We start from the raw sequence: 24,605 nt of genomic DNA, 5'->3' as shown, positions 1-24,605 counted from the left end.
GGGTGGGCGGGGCTTCGTCCAGGGGGCGGGGCGCGGCCGCCTCGCGCTCCTTACTTTGGCGCCAACTGCTCAGAGTTGGGGGTCGGGTTTGTGGACGTCGCGGCTGCGGACGTGCGCTGCGTTTGCTGCTATTGGTTGCCGCCTCTGGAAGCTCCGCCCCCTCGGCGCCCGGCCTGCAGGACCAGCGGCGGCGGCGGCCTGTGGGGCGTCGCGGGTTGGGGCTGACCGGTGTGTGCGGGCTTTTTTTTCTCTCTCTTCCTTTCCCATTTACTCTCTCCTCTCAGCGCCGTGGGGTACCGCTCTCTTCCTTCACGTTCGGCTGGCTGGGGCTGCCCTGCCGCTCCCTAGCGCAGCTCGCCTGAGGTGTGCCGCTCCCGGAGGCCCTCCCTGCCCCGAGCGCTGTGTGCGCCCCGTGACGGGGCTCGGGCGGGAGGCGGCGGTGGGGCGAGGCGAGGCCGAAGGGCTGTGGCTGCTACGGGCGGCGGGACCGGGGCCTGCTCTGCTGGGCCGCGCTGCTGCCGTGGGGTGCCCGCGCCCTGTGAGTGAGCTTCGGGGCTCAGGTGGAAGGCAAGGAGCTGCGCCTCGGTTTGGTTTGTGCGTGTTGGGCAGCAGGAGGGAAATACGAGTTACGCAGTGGTATGACTGGCTGGGGAAGGAATACGGTCAGACCTGTTAGCAGGACGTCCGCATGACGAAGTTTTTTTGTAGGACGTTTATTCAGTGTATGAGAACGAAGATACTGCTGAAGACCTCACCCTGAAAGTCAGAATGGTTCTTTATGGGATGGGTAGCTTCTTGTTTTCACTCCTGATCTAGTTTTAAGCGTGTTAACCTTGATGTAAGAGTTTTGACAGTTTGTTTTTGTCTTTTGTTAAAGACCAAGTATCTCAGGTGTAAATGTTGCTCTTCTGTATGCCTCTGTTTTGCAATGATGTTCTGATATTGTTGGTTAATCAATTGTCTGTCTTCTTTTTGTTTGTAGATGGGGAAGCCGTAGGGAGTTTGTATCATGGCAGCAGATGAGGATGGACTAGGACTGTTTGATACCCGCTGTGCTGGTAAGATGAATTTACACCGTGTTCTGTTTGGCAGTGAAATAACACATGGAGTATTACAGAAATACGTAGGTCTGAACGGTACTTAATAAAAACAAAATGGAAATAATGTAAGTTTGGACAAATGCTGGTAAGCTGTAGTTATATAGCATGAAACAGTCTCAGTGTGAGCCACATCACATCATTGAGTGGTGAGGTGCTGGAACTGGATGCCCCATCCCTAGAAGTGTTCAAGGCCTGATTGGAGGGACCCTGGGCAACCTGGTTTAGTATTAAATGGGGAGGCTGGTGGCCCTGCATGTGGCAGAAGGGTTGGAGATTCATGATCCTTGAGGTCCCTTCCAACCCTGGCCATTCTGTGATTCTGTGATCACATCAGTAAGATTGCATTTGCCACTCTATGTACAAAATACAATGCAGTTGTATTTTGGGTTTCTAATGTGTTGCCAGAGTGCCTGCAACAGGCATCTCACCTTTGCTTTATAGCATGTGATTTAACCTTCCTTATCTCTGTATTTGGGCAAGTTGAGAGGTTTGGTCCTCTGTTTTTTGTTCTTGCAGAAAAATGCCCCGACTTCAGATCTAGTACAAACAGTCAGGGTGCTCCAATTCAGCAGTTTGTTGATCTGATGCGTTTGTGAGATTCCCAGCCTCAGAAAATTGGTGGATATTTATATTTTTCTTAAAAGTAATGATATTTGTTGCAGAACTGGAAAGATTCTCATGTAGGAGATGAGAGTAATAAAGAGGCACTGGAAAAAGATACGAGGAGAGTCTGGAGAAATCTAGATTGAAACAATTTTGCAGAACCAGTTAGAATGCAAATAGATGACAAAATAAAAATCTGAATTATGACACAGATTATTGAAATGCTTCCTGTTACTTGGTGAGAATTATTTCTTTTAACAGTGGTGGTTTTATGATTCGAAATCTTTATCTTTGTCTGGATTCAGCGTATTTCAAGAAAATTGTTTCCAATTCAGACCAAGTCAGCTTTGCCAGTTGTTAATTTTAAATTGTAATTAAAGCCATAAGATTTGCTTCATGGACAGGTCTTGTGAGATTTAGGAATTGATCACAGAACTTTATTTGCTTCCAGATGGCTAAAGACTGTTTCTCCATATAAACTACTACTGCTGTTCTGTAGTCCCCTCGGATCGTGGCTATGTGTAGAAAGTTAGAAGTTGGTGTTTATAAAAGTTTACTTTGTTGCTCTTTTTTCTTCTTACTTTAGCTGAAGCATCCCCCTTTAAGGAAGGTGATGAGAGCTCAGTGGATATTTACGATGGTTTGGACAGTGGCTTGACAGTTCCTGGTAGGTTGGATGAATCTTGTTAATTGGGTTGAAGTATTATAGTCTGTTGCTTTTTAGGCTGGTTTCAAGCAAGACCACATTTAGTTTTAAATTTACATTTAGCTGGGCTGACATGTGCTTCGATGACCTACTTACATAAATTCAAGGCATACAAATTATACACTGTGTAAATACAACTGATATGACTGAGAATTCTGAAGTATTTTACCTAAATGATTATAGTATAGTTTTCATGCAATGCTGCTTATTTTAAGAGACTCATGAAAGGGTGCAGAGAAACTTCAGCTCTTCTGTCTGTGCCTCGCTATTAGATGTTTTACCTTGAAAACACGCCTTCCTTTTGTGTTTCTTAAATAGCTTCAGGACCAGAACCAACAGTCACTGATCACTAAATCACCAATGAGAGCTCCAGAACATACTTGTGTGATACAATGCATTTAGTAGGTCCTTTTAATCTTTAATGTTCAGAGTAATTTCACATGCTAATATAAGTTATTTTCCTCTTTTAACTTCTTTTAAGGTAAGAAAGAAACAAAATTTCAAAATGTTCCTTTTTTTGGATTTTTATAGGGCAGTTTAATGAAATGCAGTTTCTAGTATTTGAACAAGTATTTCTCTATTATCCTTACATCTGTGAGTGCATTGAATGTTTATGGAAGCACTATACTGTATCCTACAGATGTAAAATGTGCATACATCTTTTTCTCTCTTTCCATTTTGTATTTGTTACCACAGTTAAGGGAATCTCTTGGGTCTTATTTCAGAAACTGAGATACATTGTTGTAGAAGTGATCCAAGTAGTAGTAAGGTAACGCAATGCAGACATGTCATGCATCACCAATGATTTGATATAGTCTAGATCTGAAGGATCTCCTCTTAATTTAAAAGGAAGATTGGTGAGATTTTTGTTACGTGCAAGTATGGTGTTACTCATGTGTCCTCTTGCATTGTGCTAATACTCTGTATTATTTGGACAGTATAGTCCAAAGGATCGAAACAGTTTTGATAGCTGACTTCGTTTGATTGTAAATTAATCTGTATTTCAGAGGTGTCATAAATCAGGCCCTGTCAGTAATGTGTATTTGGTAAACAGCGCTCAGATCGAATGAAGAAGGAGCTCTTTTAGCTAAATAATATGTGTGTTTTTTTGTTTTTCTATCTATTTCTTTGGAACTAAAGCAAGGTAGTTCATCTTTGTGAGGGAATATAAAGCAGTACAGGAGGTTTTCACTTTCACATTCAGCACAAGAAGCATGGTATTCAACCTCATACCAACTCTATAATAGCTCATTTTTTCTTCCCATTTCATTCTGATCAACTGAATTGTGTTTCTGAATGTGTATTCTGAGTATTTTTTCTATTGTTAACTTATTTTCAGCTGCAAGCATTCAAAAGTCAAGTCTGACCAAAAGCTGAATGAATTGTAGCATGTACATAGTTATTCTATCTTTCTACTAGCTAGCAGCACTGGAATTCTGGAACTTTAGGTCACTGCTTAGAGTCGTTGCTTTGTAAATTAGAAAGCTTTATTGTGAGCTAGCCCTCTTTTGACTTCAAACAACTTAGTCACAAAACGTGCCCTCCTTTGTTCTTAGAGGTTCTCTTAATCTATACATTTTCTAAAACAATGTTTTTAAGTTGAACTTTAGATTTCTTTATTATCTTTTATATCGATGTAAATTGGATCGTGTATTTCCAATAAAAACTTGTACAAAAGTTGAAGTCCAAAGTGGGTATTTCTTCAGGTAAGGTCATGTTCTTCTCTGTGATACAATGCAATCTCCATATAACTTGTTTTTTTCTTTATGTGATGTGTTTTTCTTTCTACAGACAACTCTGCTCCAAATTCAACACCAGCTGGCAACAGTTTAAACTTATTTGATGAGATATTAATTGAAGAAGGAACTGCAAAGGAAGCATCTTACAATGAGGTGTGAATTAATGTAACAAAAAATTAGTTTTTTTTTTTATCTTGCAAGAAATGTTTGCTCACATTATTGGGAAGATAGGAAAACAGCCTTTAAATAAAGGAATGAAAACTTGTGTTTGTTTATAAGCTGTTAGTCAACAAGTTTATCAGAATCAGTAAATCTTTCACTCCATCTATGGCATAGGCTGTGCTCACTTAGCATCCTTTTGCCTGCAGTTCTATCAGGACAGGAAATATTTGTTAAATATCTGTTCAACGCTGTGCAAGGATAGTCTTGACGTTTCTTGTAAGAAGTTTTACCTAGCTAATGCAGATAGGATGTGAATTGTTCTCATAAGTCCTTGCAGTAGATAACTGCTTGTAGCAAATCAGGAGAAGACTTATTCATGTAACATCATATATCCAAGTTTATAAGATGCAGTCTAAATATAAACTCAAGATTCAGAATAAAGACCTCCACAGATAAAATACACTGGAGAAGAAGCAGGAACAAAACGTCCAGTAGTCTGCTAAATTATGAAAATGTCATAAGTTTGAAACCAGTTCATTGTCAAAAACAACAAATAAGGAAGTAGGCATCCAATTTTAAAGAAAATCTCATACCACGTGTATATTTAATTTTGTGATCTCAACAAGAGCAGGTCTTTTGCAGTCTATTTCTTTCAGTCTAAGTTTGATTTTAGATAATTTTCTATCATGATTATGACTTTCCTTAACTATTTTGTATTATGTAAAATCTGATAAAGTTTCTGTCTGTAAGGCTTTTGAGAACTGCTTGCTTTACACAGTCTTGTCTTTACTTTCACAATTGTATGGCTTCCTATTACAGTCTGGCATGTGACAATTGGGCAAGCATACAGATTTCCTCTTGCGTGAATGTCTGTGAAGTTTTATTGAATTCTATGCCTGTTGGAGTGTATTGAAGTTTTGTTGTTTTAATATTGGGATTAGAGTTGTAGTTTTGGAAAAACAGAGCTTTGAAGTATAAATTGTGGTGTTAACAAACTAATAATCTAGAAGAGCAACTTTTTGTGTAATTATGTCCGTTTCTGTACTGTGAATTCTTTTCTTTGACAGTTGCAGGCAGAGTATGGAAAATGTCAGCAGCAAATTAAAGAGCTGATGAAGAAATTGAAGGAAATACAGGCACAGGTACTGTAGATCCAAGGGCAACATTGTCAAGATTTACGTAAAACATACTGAATGTTGCCTTGAGAAAGTTAATTTCATATTTTTTCCGTAACTAAGTAAATTGGTGATTTTTAATGCACATCTGTAAAATCTAAGACAGTGATTAGGACAAAATCAGCGGTTAATTTTGCTTGTTTTACGGTGATGTGCACTGCAACACTTGAATTGCTTACAAAAGCTGTCTTCTATCTCAGATTAAAAAATAAGCATGTCAAACAAATACTTCAAAAAAAAAAAAAAAAATCTTTGGTTAATTAAAATCTACCTGTAATGCAGTAGGGAGGTTGCAAAGTACACAAGCTGTCAGAACTGAAAGAAGATAGCTGTATCAAGCAAGTGCCATTTTGATAAGGCTGAACTGCTCTTCACATTGAGCTAGTATCTGCACTATGTCATCCCATATAATTAGATTATCTTGGGCAATTCTGCATCTTGCTCTGTGTGTTATAGATAAGTTGAAAAGATTCTAAGATTTAAATGGTAAACAATTTCTGCTGTGACGCTTCTGAATTGTTTTCTACAAAATTTGTCTGTTCTTCTGAGCAGGCCTTGCTGAGAGCAGTTATTAAAAGAATCTGTCTTTAGAATTGTCAAATAGGATTCTAGAATGTTCCAACTAAAAACACTAGAATGATAGGGTGCTCAAAATTGTATTACATATATTCTGTCTTTATCTGAAGGAGCTTAATGCCACATTCGATGTGGTGACTGTGAAAGCAGCGAGTTAAAGAATGAAGCAAAAAGGAGAACTGTAGTCTTTTAGCTTTGTTACTTATTTGCTTGGTTGTTGTTTTTTTTTTTTTGCATATTTCAGTTTTAATAATTTGTGTGCTTACAACATTGCAAGCAATTACCAAGCAATAAACAGAAATATGAGTGATATTTTGTTGTTGTTTCAGTTTCTTAACAATTGAAAATAATAATAACAGTCTTATGTGGGTCTCAGCAATTCTGACTTCATGTGTAAAATGTTAATTTACACATAAGGTAGGACTTTTTTAACAATTGTCTTGTGGTATGCTTTGTTACATATTTGGTTTCCCAGGCTAATTCTCATGTTCTCTTTTTTCCCTACTCCTTTTGCTATTTAAAAATAGAATATCATTCTACAGAATGAAAACCAAGCTCTTAAAAAAAATATTTCAGCACTTATCAAAACAGCAAGAGTGGAAATTAACCGTAAGGATGAAGAAATCAGTAATCTCCATCAAAGGTACAGCTAGACAGTGGAACTTTAAGTGTGTTTGTTGTCTGATCATGTTTATGTACTTGTTTATAAACCTTTTATGTATTTCAAGTGAAGTAATTCCAAAGTAAGTAATTTGGGGTTTTTTTGTTTATTTGTTTGGGTTTTTTTTGCTGGGTGAACACTTTGATTTGTAATGTAGAGAACAAAACACAAAGGGTGATCAATTTTCCTTTTTTGGTTTGTTTAGTCACCCATTCCAGTTGGGTTTTCTAACCACCTAGCATGTTTCATTGCAGGTGTTTTGTATTTTTCAGCTTTGAAACCACTGTATTTTTACAGTCACAGACAGATGAATTCCATGAAATATTTCAAATAATAAATGGTCATAAATAAGGAGAATATATGTGAAAATATTCTCTCCAGTGGTGAAAGAAAGTAGTTAGAAGGTTTTAGGTAATTTCTACTAGACTTAACACAAGAAAGATTTTCAGATTTAAGTATGGATGGGAGAGTAGCTGAGCATAAGATTTCTTTTTTTTTTTTTTTTTTTTGATTGCTTGAACCAAAGTAATGGTCTAAAGTTCGGGACTCCTGTCTTATGTTAGGGTGACCTGCTTGTCAGTTATGCAGTGTCAGCCACATCATTGATCTGTTGTGTTTCAGTTTGACCTTTGGATTTTTCTTGCACCAAAAGGAGTTGTAAAGAAGTTGGATCATTTGACATTACTTGCTAGAGACTATATATTTGTCAACTATGCAATGTTTTCTAATTCAAGAAAATTTGAGAAATTATCAGATTGAGATCAAGAGGTTTTAACGTGCAATTCATTCAGTTATTGGCTTTGATACACTTTCAAACCTCTGAGTGTAATTTTTTAAAAATATATTCTTGTTTTGAATATTCATCTTCACCAAAGTGCTTTCAAATTCTATTGCAATACCTTCTGACAGTGATGAAGATTGATAAATTAAATATTTGTTCTAGCTATTTTAGAGGCATTTGTTAAGGAAGATCTTGAGAAAGTGGCACTTTAAGATCTTAGAAATATGTGTTGCCTGCAATATGATCTATAAAAAATTATTTCACCTTAAGCTTCCAGTCTGTCTGAAGACTGCTTTGAGAGAAATGATTAGTGGTTATTTAAAAAAAAAAAAAAAAAAAAAAAAAAGCTTGGATACTGACATTCGCCACACATGAATCCAGATGTAATGGCAAAATCTTGTCAGTATATCATAAAATTAAACAGAAACGTAGGAATGGGTCTTGGATTACAACTGCAGTTCTCTCTGAAGCTCAGTTCTCATCACACAATTGCATATTCCTGGAATATAGTCATGTTGCAGAATACTGATTGTTACATATTTAAATTTACTGTTTTGTTCCATGAGCAGTGTGCAGTTTCAAAAAGCAAAACCAATCCTGTTTTGTTTTGAACCTGAAGAACTGATTCCTTACAATTGGACCCTGGGATCAAGATATAATTTCAGGCCAAAACAGAATGCCCGTGTGTATTAACTACTTCATCCTTAACTAAAAACAGAGGCCATGTATTTGGAGGTTGCTGCTATCATTTTTTGTTATGACTTCTCTTTACTTCCACACGGATTAGACACAATCATTCTTATGAGATAGTGGAGGGTATTAAAGAAAGTTGATGTCGTCTTTAATTATATAATTGTGATGAAGTGCTTTATTGAATAGAAATGTCTTTGTGTGTGTGTGAGTAGCTTTTATGAGTACTTGAGTAATGAGTAGGAGTTCAGATTATATATACAGACTGCATGTGCCTTTTTCTATTTCATTTTTTAATTTCTTTTCTTTTTATTATGATGACCTTGGAGCAGTAATACCTGGCCTTGATGAGGCTTAATTATTGTAATTTATTAGTTTTCTGCAGCTTGCATGAAGTTCCAACTTCAGAATCTTGTTTGAAAGGTTGACAAATTTGTAGAAAGAGGTGGATTCATTATAATTTGACTTCAGTTATTTTTAAATAAATTTCAAAACTAACATGAGGATTTCTTTTCTCTGTATACATAGGCTATCAGAATTTCCCAGTCATCGAAGTGGCTTTACCAGGGCAAATCTTCCTGGATCAATTAATGGAAGGTGCTCTGAGATGTGTAAAACAAAAGATTACAAATTCAGATCTTCTGACTTAGGTGACAGTATAAAGATGGATCATAGAATGAAAAATGACTGTTCAAAGGATATGTACCACAGTTATTCATCTCACAGTGTGGAGAATGGGAAGTCTAGCTCTGATAAAAGAAACACTCCGTATGTACTGCGATACCCTCCTGAAGAGCTCTGTGGTGACGGTACTCATATATGTCCATCAAACCATGATCATAGTTCCAACAAGGATAACAAAAAGGAAAAAAAAGAAACAAAAAGTGATGAACAGTACAGTAGGGGAAATGTCAACAAATACAAAAGAGAAGTACATCAAAGTACTGGTAACAGTGGTATTTGTAACAATACTGATAGTGAAGAAGGGAATTCAGATCCTCATCAGAAGCTGAAAGCCCACTCAGAAAAGACTAGTAAAAATGAGTTACAGCAAAAAAATCAGAGCATAAAAGTCAAATGCAGCCCATCCACAGAAAGAAAAGTAGAAAAGAGTGTTTCTTCCTGGGATAAACAAACTACTGATAAAGACAGATGTCAAGCAAGAGGAGAGTTGTATGCAGGTGAGAGATCACTGAATGTAATGAAGAAAGACATTAAAATGTATGATAAAGATGAAAAAAACTCTAGCCAAAAAATTAAACCAAATGAAAAACTACAGGAGCAGTCAAGGAGGGCTGGTAGAGGGAGTAGTCCATACTCAAAGAATGAACATTCAAAGACTCTTCATGAGTCACGTAAATGCCGCGTGGAAGAATCCAGAACAGGAAGAGACATCAACGGCAAGAGAGACAGAGCAGCAAATGATCATAGTTCTCGAGAAGGAAGGTCTTCACCTTCTAATTCCAGCAGCAGAGAGCATAAATATGCACGCTTTAAGGAAAACAGCAGTAGATATGAGTGGGAAACAGCACATTCCAAACCAGAGAAACACAGAACTGAAGAAAAAAGGAAAAGAGAAAGAGAAAATCAAGATGAAAATAGACATTCTAGAAGTGAAAGAAAAGCTACAAAAGAGGTTTCTCACCAACCTGCAAAAAAATCTAAGAGAGATACAGATATAAAAAGTGAGAGAAACAAGTCCTGTAAGTCAGAAGAAACAGCCAGAGTAACAGATAGTTTAAAAGACCATAAATTTCCCCAAACTAAAAATCACTCTGTGATGAAAAGCAAAGACTTGAAACTCAGCTTTATGGAAAAGCTGAATTTAACTCTTTCTCCTGCAAAAAAGCAATGTCTTTTGCCAGCTGATGGACTTAAAGCACCTTCCCAGATGGATGAGGGAACTACAGAGTTTACTCTGCATACACACATGGTAGATTCTGCCCACCCTGTTAACTGTGATGCTGTAGAACAAATGAATTTAACACTACAAGTTCCAGATGCTACAACTAAAATCAGTGTGGAACCAACACTTCCTGTTTCTGTCAATTCTGAAAGTGAAGCCTTGAAAGTAGCAGCAGCAGATCCAGCTCAGTCTGAAGCACTGTCAGCAGTAGCAAACTGTGAAGTGAACTCAAAAACCTTACAGGAGCCAGTTGTGGACTACATACAATCCCAAGCCTTGCTGGGAGCAGCAAAGGTACTGATTCCTGATGAGATGCCAACTGAAACTTTGTCATCATCAGTAGCAGAGGCTTGTGATCCAATTGAATTAGAAGCCTCAGCAGTATCTGTGACAGATCTGAATCACCCTGAAGCTTCCTCTCAGGAGGTGGCAGGAAGCATGGCACAATATGAAAACTTGCCTGTGACAGTGTGTGTGATGCACAGTGATAATGTGCCAACAGCAGAAATGGGACAATCTAAAATGCACAGTGAAGGTATGGGAACCCTTCCTGAGTCAGCAGTGGAGAAGGAAGAGGAAAATGAAATATGGCTAGCTGCTGACACAAAGAACTCTTCAGACCACCAGGACTCTCAAAACCTTGTCTTATGTAACCTGGAAGCCAAAAGTTCTAGTGACTTGGAACCACGTGATGCTGCGGATGATACTAATGAGACAAAACAAGAATCTTCAGTGGAAGTAGCGAAGGACGGTGATCATTTGACTGTAGAAAATCTTGAGCATCCTGTTGAAGAAAAAGCAGTCTGTGGAATTAGTATGAATGCGTCTCAGTCACCTGACAAAACTGTATTAAATAATATAGATGTACCATTGGTTGACCAGAATGCTTGTGAAATGGAGCCGGACTTAACTGATATTGGTACAACTGCATCTTCATCTATAAGCAGAGAAATGTATCCTGGAACTAAAGAGAGAGAACCTAACCCAGTATCTGTTGATGATGACAGTTCAATACTGAGCGTTGATCTCAATCACTTGAGGCACATTCCAAAGGCTATCAGCCCACTGAACAGTCCAATACGCCCTTTGGCAAAAGCACTTAAGATGGAAAGCCCCTGCAAAGGTCTCGTGAAGAGTTATAACAAAGGTATTCGTATGTTATAACTTGTTTTAGAAATAGAGACATAGAAGATGCGTTCATGGAAAGCAGAAATTACTTTCTTTTAACTGCTTTCTCAAAAATACAGATTGTTTCTTCTTTAGCTATGTAAATCACAACCGTCTTTTGTTTATCATAGAACTTTTCATTGCTAATGTCACGATTGTACTGATAGAACTGCGGTGCAAGCAAAATTGGAATTAGTCACTGCTTAAAACTAAATAATTAAAATAAGAGTTAATATGCAAATGTCTAAAATGTGTGTATGCATGTATGTGTGTATATATATATGTATACACATGTCTCTTACCCATTGTTACTTCTGACGACATATATTAGATCATTCTGGAATTTTAGAGGCAGGAGTAAGTTAGGATAATTTTTTTTTTCTCATGCATTTGTTTCTTCTCTGAACACTGAAGAGGGTATCTAAGACTCTCAGTTTTTAGGAGTGTCAGCCAAGAAAAGTCTCTGGATAAATTTCACTGTGAATTTTTAGGTGCGTTTTACCATTGTGAGTCAGTTTGTGAAAAAAAAATAGAACGCATAATAGAACACAAGAATATACCAGTAATAATAAGCTGACTCCTAAACAGGATATCAGGAAGGTAAAATACAGTGACAGCACTTATAGAGAAAACAGGCAACTCAAAGTTTAAGTATTTTCCTTGGCTAATTTTTAAAACTTTTTGTAATGTTCTGCTGCAACTAATAGTTTTTCTTGGAAATTTTGGCTTTCTAGAAGAGGAACAGGAGAGTAGCAGTGAAGTTGTTTCGTGTGTTTTAAGTCATAGTGTTTGTTTGGTTTGGAGTTTGTTTTGCATATCTTAGTGTGGTTTACTCTCAGATTCTGTCTCCTGTATTTGAGAAAGCTACTCTTTCGCATGTGGATTCCTTTAGTGAGCTACATTTTATTCCTACGGTGGTTTATATTCTTTGAACCGCCAGGGGGTATATGGGGGCTGTGTAGATTAATATGAAATAAGTGTTTTTCTCTGGTTTAACTATAAGAATCATTTCTGTCCAGAGCTTACAGCTGTATTATGAAGCAATGACTTTCATCTCTGTAGTTAAATGCCTTGTTGTTTTTGTGATCTAACTAGTGACACACCTGTCAAATGTTTTACATGTGTTAAATTGATGGGAGATTATGGCTTCTCTTAGCCTTGAAATTCAGTACTCCCATCTCTGCTATTCTGCAGGGCATACATTAATACTGTATTTTGACTGCTTTTGTTTTGTACTTCTGGTTTGACAAAATACCAACTTGATTAGTTTGAGAACACATTGATCCTTGTAAAACTGAAATGAAGGCAGTAAAGAAATATTATTTTCCAGCTGTGTAAACATATTCAAGTACTGCTTGAAAACATTAATTTAAAGATTATTTTATAATGAGACGGAATTCAGGTACAGTCATATATACCAGATGAAAAGTTTGTTAGAGGTCACTAAGCAGTCTAATCTATGTGAGATTGAACAGAAGAGTTTTATTAACTAGTGTCCAGCAAGCCTGTAATTAACTGCGAATCTCATTAATCAATACAAACGCATTTGAGTGGATTTTTTTATACACTGGAAATTAGCTTGCTTTGTAGCTAATTGTAATTATTTACTTTCCTTAACTAAATAGTGCTTGTTTAGAATTCTAAATAATTATTAAATTATTGAATCTATAAAAAATATAAAACATTTAATGAACTTGTGAAAGAGTCTTTCCTTTTGCATACTCCCTATTTTTTATCATTCAGGAACCTGATATTGAGGTTTTTCTCAACATCTCTTTAAAAGAAGAAAAACAAAAAAAAAAACTTTTTATCCCATTGTGTTTCTTTATGGTCCTGGTAACCTTAAATGCATTGACAATTGAAATAGGAATTTACCACGTATATAGTGGCTAGTATAATGGGCCTCTCTTTGTTCAGTAACTCAGTGTATTGATGGAATTGAAGAGTTGAAGTAGCTCCTTCTTGTCTGTAGAGGAAAAGTTAGGTGAATGGTGACATCAGTAGGGCATTTATATTGCTGCTTTTGTTTTTATAATAACATTATTAAAAGGAAATCAACCGTTAAATGTAAGTCTCAATCCATAATGATGCCAGAGTTAAAATTCAGCTTGTGCAGTGTTCAAAAAAGTAGTTAAAGTGAGTAGAAAAGTTCAAAGCTAATGGAAACTTAGAGATTTTTGTCTTTTCAATGGGCATGTTTGTAGGAAAGATCGTGCATATTTGGTGAAATGTCGAGTCCTTATTGGCCCTTATAAGCTCAGAAAAATCCCATTCTACTGAATGAGAACTGGCAAGACTTTCCATAGCTCAAATTTCCTGAATTGTCATTGGCAGTTTGAAACAATCCTGAACAGTCACCTTGAAGAATAGAATTTTCCTTGTTTTTCTAAAAATATCTGTTTGTAATTATATTCTTTATGATTATTATCAAACTGTTTTCTTTTTATAGATTTAATTCCTGAAAGTACAGTTGTCATCTGTCCCTCAAAGAATTTGTCAAAGGAGGTAAATAAAGAAAATCAAAAGCCTCTTAGCCTGTCTGATGCACACTTAGAGATCGAGTCCCGGCTGAGTATCTCTTCAGATGAAATAGAAGAAGGAGAAATCATAAGTAGTGATGAAGACGAGGAAAAATCTAAATCAGAAGGACAGTCTGAAAATCCAAAAAAGATGAGACCAAAAACTTCTCCTGAAACACGGAATTTGACCAGAAGTCCACAAAATCAAAAGAACAAAACTATACATTGCAATGAGGATAATGGAAAATTTGTTTCTGTGAAAGGAAGTACAAAGAACAGAGAGAGACATAAAAATCAGACTTTCAGGTCCTCAGAGGAAATGAAGAAAAATAAAACTGTGAGCATTACTTGTCTTGAAAAAATAGTTCAAGTTATAGTTGAACCTTCAAATGTACAAGAAATCATGCAAATGCTAAGAGCTATACGAAAGCAGATGAGGAAAAATTATATGAAATTCAAGGTACGCTTCCCAGTTCAGCATTTTCACAGAATTATTGAATCTGCAATCATAAATTTTACATCTTTAATAAAGCACCTGAACTTTTCCAAAATGTCTACATCAGGTGAGACATTAAAATTGAATATATGTGATATCGTAGAGACCAAACTCAAGCAAGTTAAAAAGAATGCGATAGTGGACCATCTTTTTGAACAACAAGTATCAGATATGAAAAAACGATTATGGAAATTTGTAGACGAACAGCTTGACTACTTATTTGAGAAGGTGAAGAGAATTATAGTAAAACAATGTGATGTGATAAAGTTGGGAAATGAGACTGAGGAAGGGAAGCTTGAAAGAACAGGAGAACAAAACCACAAAATCAGTCATAAAAATGATGTGCAGAGATCTAGGAAAAAGTCTCTGAAAGTCAGATCTCAAAAACCTCAAGAATATATCCTTTCTAAGCAGTCTGTGGATTGTCAGAGACCTAAGTCTCATCATGAGAAAAATAAAACAGATGCACCAAAAGCTGCTTTCACAAAATGTCTTAACTCTATTGATAACACAAGGAATTCCCAAACCAAAGTGCAGCCCACTAAGGAGAATAATTTACAGTGCGCTATCACTCCATTGAAAGGCGTAAAACATGATAAAGAAGGATTCCAGCAATTCAGAGATGCTAACAAGTCTGATCTTAGTTATGACCTCCTCACAGAACAACAAGCATCCACTCTTACGTTTAATCTTGTAAGTGATGCTCAAATGGGTGAAATTTTCAAAAGTTTGTTGCAAGGTTCTGATCTCTTGGAAAAAAGTGGTAGCAACATTGACAGACATGATTGGGAGTTCAGGACACCAGAAAAACAGTTTGCAGATAATCATAAATGCAAAACTAATACTTCTGAATTAGTGCAGAGAATTACTCCGAAGGAGGTTCATGTAGAATCTCGATCCGTAGAGGATATTAGCTGGACTGTTGTTTCACCTATACGAGCTCCATCTTTAACTTCTAGGCTTCAAATGTCTGTTGATCCAGATGTATTAGATGAAAGTTGTATGTTTGAAGTTCCTACAAGTGCAACTTCATGCAGAGAAGATGAATGCAGTTTACAAAAGAGTAAATCATTTGTTTCTTCTATCCTCCTTGAAGATTTGGCTGTTTCCTTAACTATTCCATCACCTTTGAAATCAGATGCTCACCTAAGCTTCTTAAAATCTGAGAATAATTCTGGCTCAACTCCCGAATGTGTCCTTAGTGCACATTACAGTGAGGATGCTCTTCTTGAAGGGGAAGATGCCACTGAACAAGACATCCATTTGGCTTTAGAATCTGATAACTCTAGCAGTAGATCAAGTTGTTCTTCATCATGGATGAGTCGTCCTGTTATTCCTGGTTTTCAGTGTCGTTCCAGCCTGCCAATGCAAGCAGTAATCATGGAGAAATCCAATGATCATTTCATTGTAAAGATTAGGCGTGCAGTGCCAACTATCACCCCTGCATCTGATCAGATTGCTTTAGTGAAGGAGGCACGGGCATCATCAACCAAGAATGAAAAAGAAGAAATGAGAAACAGTGAAAAAGGAAGGGGCAGGCAGAGCACTATAGCAGCTACTTTGCAGGAAGCTGTCAAATCGGATCTGCTTAAGATGGATCAGTTACCATATGTCAGCATTAGAAAAGAGCAGAATCCTGCCTTATCTCATCCTCTGAAGGAGTCTCAAAGTAGTGCTGGAAAGGAAGAAACTACCGTCTTGCTTGGGCCTCATAGAAAGCCTTCAAATGTAGATAGCTGTGACACTGAAAGCCCAAGTAAAGGCTCTGAGCAACCTCAAGCACACAAATTAGAAGTATCTGAAAACATAGATGGAACAAGTGTTGGATCCCAAGCTTCTTTTCCTGTTGGTTGCAGTGTAGTGTCAGACTTAACAAATGAGAGCGTTAAAAAAATTTCGTATTTTGCAGTGGAATCTGCTGAAAGTAAGAAGAGCCAGCAAGTTTCTACAGGAAACTCAGAAATCAGGGATAAAAAAGAATTGGAAGAGTGCTCCGATGCATTCATAGACTTAACAGAAGACCTTTCCAATGAGACTATAGCAGGTGAATGTAATCCTGAAGAAAAATCCACTTTGGATACTGATGGAGGTTGCCAAATAAGCATAGATGACAAAACTAGTAAAAAACGGAAAAAGGAGACTGTCGAAGAGAATTCCAACTTAAAAAGACAACGAAAAGAAACTGATTCAGCGGATGAAGGCAGCAATGGAAGTGATGTAAAATCTGAAGGGTTAAATTCAGGACAGAAACAATGTCACAGCAAGAATAATGAGTTGCAACAAAACAAAGACTCTTCTCCTTTGTCCTCGGGGGCATCGTCACCTGGTCTGTATGCCAAAAACATCGTTAAAAAGAAAGGAGAAGTAGTAGTTTCCTGGACAAGGTAATAATTTCTGATTTCATCTGTTCCCTTTTATTTGTTTGGTATTTTAATCCAGGTGATAAACTAGAAAGTGGGGAAAAGAAGGATATTTAGGTGGTACAACATAGTACTATGTGCATACTTCATAGTAGTTTAGGAGCTTCCTTCTGTCTGTGCCAAATGGCTTTGTGAATATGATTTCTTCCCTTGCAGTACCACTGAAAGGTACAAAAGTCTATTTTATTCTTTTTCTTAGGAGTTGTCCAGCAGAAAACAAATTTCAGAAATGAGCTTATTTCCAGTAATTCTCTTAGCAGCCTTTGGAAGAGAACAGCTTTTCATTATTTTTTTGGGTAGGTTAAATCAGATTTGCCATAAAGAGTTATGCTTCCATACATTGTAACTAATTCTTTCACTTACCTATATTTTTGTGGCCTGGGTATTTTTTTTTTGCTTTTGTATTTAAAGCTTATATGTAAATGTAGCAAGGCCTACTTTATTACACTGCAATTTTTGGTTCCCCTGCCCATTTCCTTGCTGATCCAAAAATTGCACCCAACTTCTGCAAGAATGAAAGTCTTTGATGTTCCTACAAGGCCTGGAAGCATTGGTAACTGGATAAAAGAGAAAGGACAAAGATTTCCTCTGTACTGAAGGCATGAGAGCAAACTGTTCTGCTTGGGAATCTGTACTCCTCCATCTGCAGAAATGTAGTAGTCAATTGTTCAGCCCACGTACTGTTTGGAAATGCATGCTGTATGTGCTAGTTACCACCCAATTAATAGCATGTGCGTGACAAATGAGGTGGCTGTGTAAGGTGGAGATATGTGCAATGTTATTGTGTGGGAACATAAAATAAATCTTTGAGAAGCTATGTTTAGCAGATTTTTATGTTCTTGCTACAGCTTCATAAAATCTGTGCTTTGTGTAGAGACTCCTAAAACATTCATATACATAGTTTTCTGAACTAAAGTTCAGATACAAAAGAAGTTTTGATGTAGGATTTTTTTAAAGAAATAACTCCTTTAGGGGAAAAAAGACTGTGAAAGCTATTTGGACTTTTTTTTCTTAAACACGCAAAACAATGAAATAGGATAATATTGTTAAAGATTTTCCTTATGGATATGAACAGGCTTTTTCTGTCTCAGTCTTTGTCCATCTTTGAACAATGCCTAAAAAAAAAAATATATATTTAAATAAAAAATTATTTTGTTGGGTTTTTATTCTGTGGAATGAAAGAAATTAGATGTAGTGTATTGAATTATTGTAATCAAAGATTCATTGTGCCCGTGATGTAGTGGTAGCATCTGTATACATTTTACAAATATCTAGACAAATTAACAGAAGAAACAGCAAGTCAGTGACACGTTTATTAATAGTCTCCGGATCCTTTTTTTCTCATTTGAACTGTAGATATGCTCTGAGTGTGTTTGTTACATTAGGCTACTTATGGAAGTGAGGTGCATCTCTATTTAATCTCTGAACTTCAGTGGGCCTTCGGGAAAAGTTGCTGCCTAGACATGCGAACTGAGGAAAATCTGCTTCAAAATACTGATCCCTTTGGAACTTAGGAGATGCTTTCAAATGAAGCTTAAGTTTTTGCTATAGAAGCATGAAAATATTTATAATGATTTTGGTTTGGGGCTAACTCTTATAATAATCCTGCTGTTCCTAACAGGGTAATATAGTCTTGCTATTGATTGTTTGTATTGACTCTGTTATTATGTGTCAGAAAAGGGGAGAGTCCTCTTAACAGTTCATCGCTCCTATTTGAATTCATGTTTTGTAGTTTGGAAGTACTTATATATACAGAAATATATACAATTATTTTTATGTGAGCATATGTACAAATCTACCCTAAAACTTCAAAAATCTATTTTTGCTATAGAAATGACGACCGAGAAATTTTACTGGAATGTCAGAGAAAAGGACCTTCAAGTAAAACTTTTGTTTCCTTAGCCACTAGGCTGAACAAAAGTCCAAATCAGGTAGGTAATAACCTATATAACTTGATAATAACTACATCAGTACTTTTATGATTGCCACTGAACTAAGACCTAGAGAGATCTTCTGTTAATTAAGAGAGTGGCTTTTTTCACTCATGTCTTTTATTGGGGAGTTCTTGAAAAATCCTAGATTCTTCCAGTTGTTGCTTTTTAAAAGTATATGTTAACAGAATATTATGGTCCTGGAATTCATCAGCACCTGTTTGATTGGTACCTTAAAACTGCTGCATTCAGAGCAAATTTCAATCATAACTGATTTGAAGTCTTTGTTCTTTCCCTGTCAAACCTTCTATGGGAATGAAACCAGTATTAAACTAATAGTGAGCTGTAGCTCTTCTTTGGTGAACCTGGAGGCAGTTTCATAATCAAAGGTGTAAGAAGATTTCCTTGGAGTATAAATCCAATTAACACAGTGGTTTTCTTAAAATTCTCCCCTTAACATTTAATGGAAGCAAAAAAGCACAAAATAGTCTTATTTTTTAAACAAACAAAGAGAACTTATGGTATCAGATCAGTCTGTTTGTATGGAAATCCATAACATGCCTTTTTTGTTTTCCTCTAGGTTTCAGAAAGATTCAAGCAGCTTATGAAGCTATTCAAGAAATCCAAGTGCAAGTAGCTTACTACCATGCCGCTTTGTGGCGACAGGATTTAACTGTACCAGTAATGATGGACTACAATCACTGTACTTGCGTGATGTACGTAGGAGGAGGTATCCAAGTCAGCATACTAAGTCTGATAAATCTGCTGCGTTCTGAAATGTTTTGCCAGAGCAACAGAATAACACAGAGGAATCTGGCTGAGAAGGAATGTGTGTGTGTACAAATGGTGTAGTGTCATTTCAAGGGAGTGACATCTCGTGTTGGTTATATGCATTCTATAAGTAAAGAGAAGAATTCAGTCAAGTGGAAATGGTGGCTTCTGCCTCTCTTGGCAGAAGTACTCTGTACGGTGATATCAAACTGTGATTTTAAAACATAAGAGTTCTTTAGAGTTGAGTTAGATAATGCTGGAAAATGATAAACATTCTGTCTTGTCTATGTTGAAATGTGAGAACTGGTACTTTAAGAAGTTAGGCTTTTTTCTTTTAGGACAAGCCAACGTAATGATTACAATAATTTCAGAAGCTGCTTATCCAGTAATTGAATTCTGATGGAAAGAAATAGCTTGTTTTTCACTATTTTGTCAGATGTTTATTGGTGTGTTTCAAGGAGAGGAAATTTGGCCCTGAGTATAGGATTTGTCTTCAACTTTAAACATGCTCTCTAAGCCACTTGATGTCTCCTGTGTTCCAGCTGAAAAAGATGAATTCATTTATTTGAGGATATCCATTTGTCTCCACTGATAATGGGGGAGGTCTAGACAGTTGGCCTCGACTAGGCTCCCTAACCTTTAGATTTTTAAAGTCAAATAAAATGAGTCCCAACTGCTGTGACACAGTGGAGCCAGCCATTAAGTTGGCGACCGGTTTTTCCATTTCATCTAAATTGTGAAATAGTAACAAGTATTAACCAAAACAACAATTGTGCAGTTTAAAACATCTTCCAGATCTGCTGACATTTAAAATGAGTTCAAGCTGAGTTTGTATAGCTGAATATTGTTTTTCTTTCAAGAAAAACTTAAAGAAATTTATCTTCTCCAAACCACATCTTGAAAGGATTCTTAGGTTAGTTTAAACTAAGTTAATTTAGGTCAATAGGCCTTCTGCAGAATGGGCACTCCATTTAGTTAAAAAAAAAAAGCGGTTTTGGTTTTTTTTTTTTAATTAATTTAGAAACAAACCTTTGCAGTTTTACAAATGTTACTTTATACTAATTAACCAGGAGAACAACTTTTTTATTTTGAATACAAGCAATCTCAAAAGCTTGTCAATTTAGTATGTTTTCACAGCAATGTATGTATTGTTACAAATTGTTTAGTACATCAGAAATTCATGGTGTTTCATCTTAAAGGATTCTGATAACTGCCTCTGGTTTTACTAGTACATACTAGAAGTGTGTAGCTATTTTTGTACATATCTATATATACATTGCTGCTTTATCCCAAGTTTCTAAAATGCTTTCCTTCCTCCCTGTAAGAAGCATTCCTGCGAGTTGCACAGGTCAGGCTTGTATTATAAATACATTGGAGTTTGAGGTTTTCATTGCCATTGAAGTTCAGAATTGCTGGAGTTTTCACTTAGTTGGAATATCTGCTGAGATAAGCTCGACTTCATTTAAGAGCCCCACTTACACACATCGCCTCTGAACTTGGATTAAATTGCTTTCTTATAGAATTCAATGAACGCTTCTTAAATTTCAGGATAATGGTTTTTGGCTCACTTCCTGAGACATAGTAACTAGCAGGACAGACTTTTCACTCTATTCAACCATCAGATAATTCATCAGGAAGTTGCCACTGATACCTCTGGAATATTGTAAAGGTGACCTATGGAACTGACTGTCATGCTGCCAAACAGTGGATAGTTCTGATTTTAGGCAGTGTTCTGGGAGCTCCTAGAAGAAATTACTTGCATAGGTTGTAATGTCAGTTCTTGCAGTCTTCCATCTTGTGTGCTTGCTTCTAAAACATTTGCATGAGCGAATGGCATCTTCTGAGCTTCATAGGCAAGACCTGGTTAGTGATTTAAGTTGGGAGATCAGTGTACCTGTTCATGCTTGTTCTTAAAAAACAAAAAAAAAACAAAAAAAACATTTTTTACAATTGTTTACTTATTGAAATTTAAATTTAACTGAACTTGTTCTCAAAAAAATGCTGCTCTGCAAGCTGACTAATGTTTGTGGAAAAATCAGGCTCAAGAGTATTTTTATAACCATATCTTTATAGATCAAAACGTGCACAATACTGAAGGCACTGAGGGGAATCAGCCTTGCTACTGAAGTGCTTTCTCTCTGTCTCAAAAAAGCAGACAGTATTTTATTATGAAGTTGTTTATTCCTTGTTTGTGTGTATTTACTTTCTTATCTGTACAGGTTGGGGTGGGGGAGAGTTGACCTTTGATTCTGGCTTGGTTTTCTTTTTTTGTAAATTATGAAACTTTTTTTAATGTTCTGTCTATTGTAAGTATTTGTACAGATTCCTACATTGTCATGTAAAATATCCAGTGTGTGTCTGTGTATATATATATAAATATATGTAAAAAATAGAGCTTTGTTTAGCCAAAGATGATTTTTTTTAACTATATGAAGCCTTGGGTTTATTTTGTATAAACTAGTTTGCTTACTGTAAAAGTAATGCAAAAAATAAAACTGTAAAATTCACAGTTCTTGTTGAACTGAAGTTGGCTCAGAGTGTTCTTGTAACATTGTTTGTGATTTAATTCTCTAGTAGGGATTTTGGTGGACATATGCAAAAATTACTCTCTGTAAATCTATAGCCTCATTTGTGAAACTGCAGATAAACAAAAACCTTTTCCAGAACTGCTGTCTAATGGTGGGGTAACTACAAATACTGTGAAGTAGCACTAAAATTGACTTCTGGTAGCTTGTGTAACTGAGTAGCTATCATGATGTTCTGACTGAAAAACATGGAGGTAATCAGCTGCTGCTCTCATACAACTACTGCTTCAATTATGTACTGCTTATTTTTTATGAACTTAAGTGCATCAGAAATTGAACAGTTTAATGAACTACAAACTTTCCTCTAAACCTTTATGAATTACAATCTATGCCATTCCTGGCTTCCCAAAATCATTGCCTTTTTCATTGAAGAGAAAGACAGTTTTTTTGTATCTAATGTGTTGTTTTTTTCCCCTGAAAGAATAACAGGCATCCCTTTGAGAGTCTTACTACACTTACTGCTAGTGTAGCTTATGCCTCCTTTCATCCAACACACACATTTTTCCAGTACTTGGTTTAAAAAATTGTAATTGACAGGGGTATAGGAAGGTTGTCCAGAGTAGAAGTTCATACCGGAGGGTTTATGGAGGAGGCAGGTGTGCGTCACAGTGAAAGCATGGGATCAGGTACTGAATTTTGAGGAATTTCTGAGGCCTACATAGGCTGTTGACAGCTAGCTGTTTGTGTAGAATAGAAGACTGGAGGAATGTCATTTCTTTAGGTTTCAGTGCAATAAGATCATCCAGCTTTAACTGCCACTCCAGCACTCTACAGCTCTTTACTTTGTTTCAGCTAATTGTCTTTGTTCTAAAGCCAGCTGGAGGATAGTCTTTACCAATTCATCTTCATGCAGTAAGGCTGCATTTCTATAGCAAGCCAAGATGATTTAAGGAATTCTTAGCTTTCTTGGAAGAATTTATGAAGTCAGTCAAGATGTTTCAGGAGCAAAGTTGGCTTTAATAGCCAGTTCAACGACATTCAGGGGTGCTTTAGCCCAGCACTGCCAGCTGAGTGATAGAAGGGATTGCCCCACTCTACTCTGCGCTGTTCATCCTCACCTCAAGCACTGCTTGCAATTTTGGGCACCTTAATATAAGAACATAGAATATAAAGCTATCAGAGAGCATCTGAAGTATGACTGTGAAGGTGGTGAAAGATCTGAGGGCAAAATGTATGAGGAGCATCTGAAGTCCCTTTATTTGTTCAGCCTGTAGAAGACCAAATTGAGGGGAGGCTTTATGATGGCCTACAATTGGTTCTTCTTGTTGCTGGTCCTTATGTCTCCCACCAGATTCAGACATGCTTCTGCTTTTCCAACTCAAGTGGGTTGCAGCAGGCAAGTGGTAGGCTTGTGCGTGAGAGTTGCATACACGCAATCATCTGCCTTCTGCTAGCGTTTACACCATAAACTGCTTTCACCTAGGACAGATGCTGTCATACATGTTTCTTGAATCAAGAAACATTTAGATATTGTACTGAAGGACATGAGTTATTGGGAAATACTGGTAACAGGTGTGTGGTTGGACTGGATGATCTTGAAAGTCTTTTCCAACCTTGGTGATTCTATGATTCTATGCTTATAACAAGAGTTTCCTCAGATACCACAAATTCTGTCTCCCCTCCAAATGCAAAAGACTACATGAAGACCCATGTTTCCCTCCTACCACTCCATATACCCTGGCCTTTCTTCCCCTTCATGTGTAATTAATTCTACAGTCCATTAGCAAGCTTGCATGAGCAATCCTTTAACAACACCAATTACTGTGTTGCTAAGGCAGAAACATGGCAAATTGTCCCTAGGCAGTTTGCTGTCACCTTCCCTGCCCCATGCGAGGTCGACACTTAATGCCATGGCTATGCTGAGGGCTGAGTAAAGGATGCTACCTGTCCTGGTGCTGTCATCTGAGAGAGAGAGAAGAAGGTGGTACAAAAATGTACCAAGCTGCAGATGAGCTGCTTCAGCTGGGAGCAGCAAAGCATGTTCTCCATCAGGATGGGTAAATCACTGCTGATCAGTTTTCAAGTTTCTTCACTGAACAGAGCAAGAGAGCATGCTGCCATCAGGCGTCACCAATGCTCCCTGTTAAGGGACACCAGGCTTCGGTTGCTCTGACTAAACCTTGGAGGCCTTGTAGCCAAATTTGAAAAGAAGCATGTGAAAATACAGTACTAATGATAGATATGAGAGAACGTTGTCCTGAGAGAGAGCATGAGGGAAGAAGCATATGGAAGAGAATGGCCCTGGGAGGTCTGGCTCTTTGGGTTGAGTATTAACACATCTCTCAGGAGTAGGGAGTGTAGTGCTACCTCCCTTAAAGCATTTGAAATATACATAAACTGTATGCCTTCTGCATTATACTGAGGCTGAATAAAAGGTATTATCACCACCTTCTCTGCTGTGGGGAAAGGCTCTGAACACAAGCACAACTTTCAGAGAGACCGGTGCAGCCCATGCCAGAGAGGACTGCTATGTAGATCTGAGCTAACCATAAAAGAGTGAGGGTGGTGCATTTTGAGAACAAGTGGCAAAATTCTTAGGGAGAAGAGACTGAAGTGGAAAACAGTCCTGCACCTTTTAGGTCTGAAGTGTATGTATTTTAACTCACTTCTTAGCTTA

At 37.1% G+C, this 24,605-nt stretch overlaps 1 protein-coding gene across 3 annotated transcripts; it reads left to right on the top strand.

Moving 5' to 3' along the window:
- The first annotated feature begins 66 nt into the window (after positions 1-66).
- CASP8AP2 (caspase 8 associated protein 2) lies at positions 67-21,881 on the top strand. Of its 3 annotated transcripts, none has more exons than XM_031610797.2 (10): positions 67-228; positions 983-1,058; positions 2,290-2,370; positions 4,201-4,301; positions 5,378-5,452; positions 6,589-6,704; positions 8,722-11,246; positions 13,716-16,665; positions 18,533-18,632; positions 19,213-21,880. In XM_031610797.2, exons 2-10 carry the CDS (start codon positions 1,010-1,012, stop codon positions 19,267-19,269), a joined length of 6,054 nt encoding a protein of 2,017 aa, XP_031466657.2. In that variant the 5' UTR covers positions 67-228; positions 983-1,009; the 3' UTR covers positions 19,270-21,880. The 3 variants fall into 3 exon arrangements, with proteins under 3 accessions (XP_031466657.2, XP_089992133.1, XP_089992132.1); XM_090136006.1 differs by lacking the exon at positions 67-228 and adding an exon at positions 251-538 and having other exon boundaries at positions 19,213-21,881; XM_090136007.1 differs by lacking the exons at positions 18,533-18,632; positions 19,213-21,880 and adding an exon at positions 16,901-17,715.
- Positions 21,882-24,605: the final 2,724 nt, after the last annotated feature.

The sequence above is a fragment of the Phasianus colchicus genome, chromosome 2 (assembly GCF_987193195.1).
Source record: "Phasianus colchicus chromosome 2, bPhaCol1.hap1.1, whole genome shotgun sequence".
Taxonomy (NCBI): domain Eukaryota; kingdom Metazoa; phylum Chordata; class Aves; order Galliformes; family Phasianidae; genus Phasianus; species Phasianus colchicus.
The sequence above is the reverse complement of the archived record's forward strand: the minus strand, read 5'-3'. Positions and strand labels throughout refer to the sequence as shown.

Coding starts and splice junctions, on each gene's coding strand:
- CASP8AP2 (XM_090136006.1), top strand. CDS start 1,010: ATGGCAGCAGATGAGGATGGACTAGGACTGTTTGATACCCGCTGTGCT. Junction 2,371..4,200: donor CAGTGGCTTGACAGTTCCTG/GTAGGTTGGATG, acceptor TTCTTTCTACAG/ACAACTCTGCTCCAAATTCA. Junction 4,302..5,377: donor AGGAAGCATCTTACAATGAG/GTGTGAATTAAT, acceptor TTTCTTTGACAG/TTGCAGGCAGAGTATGGAAA.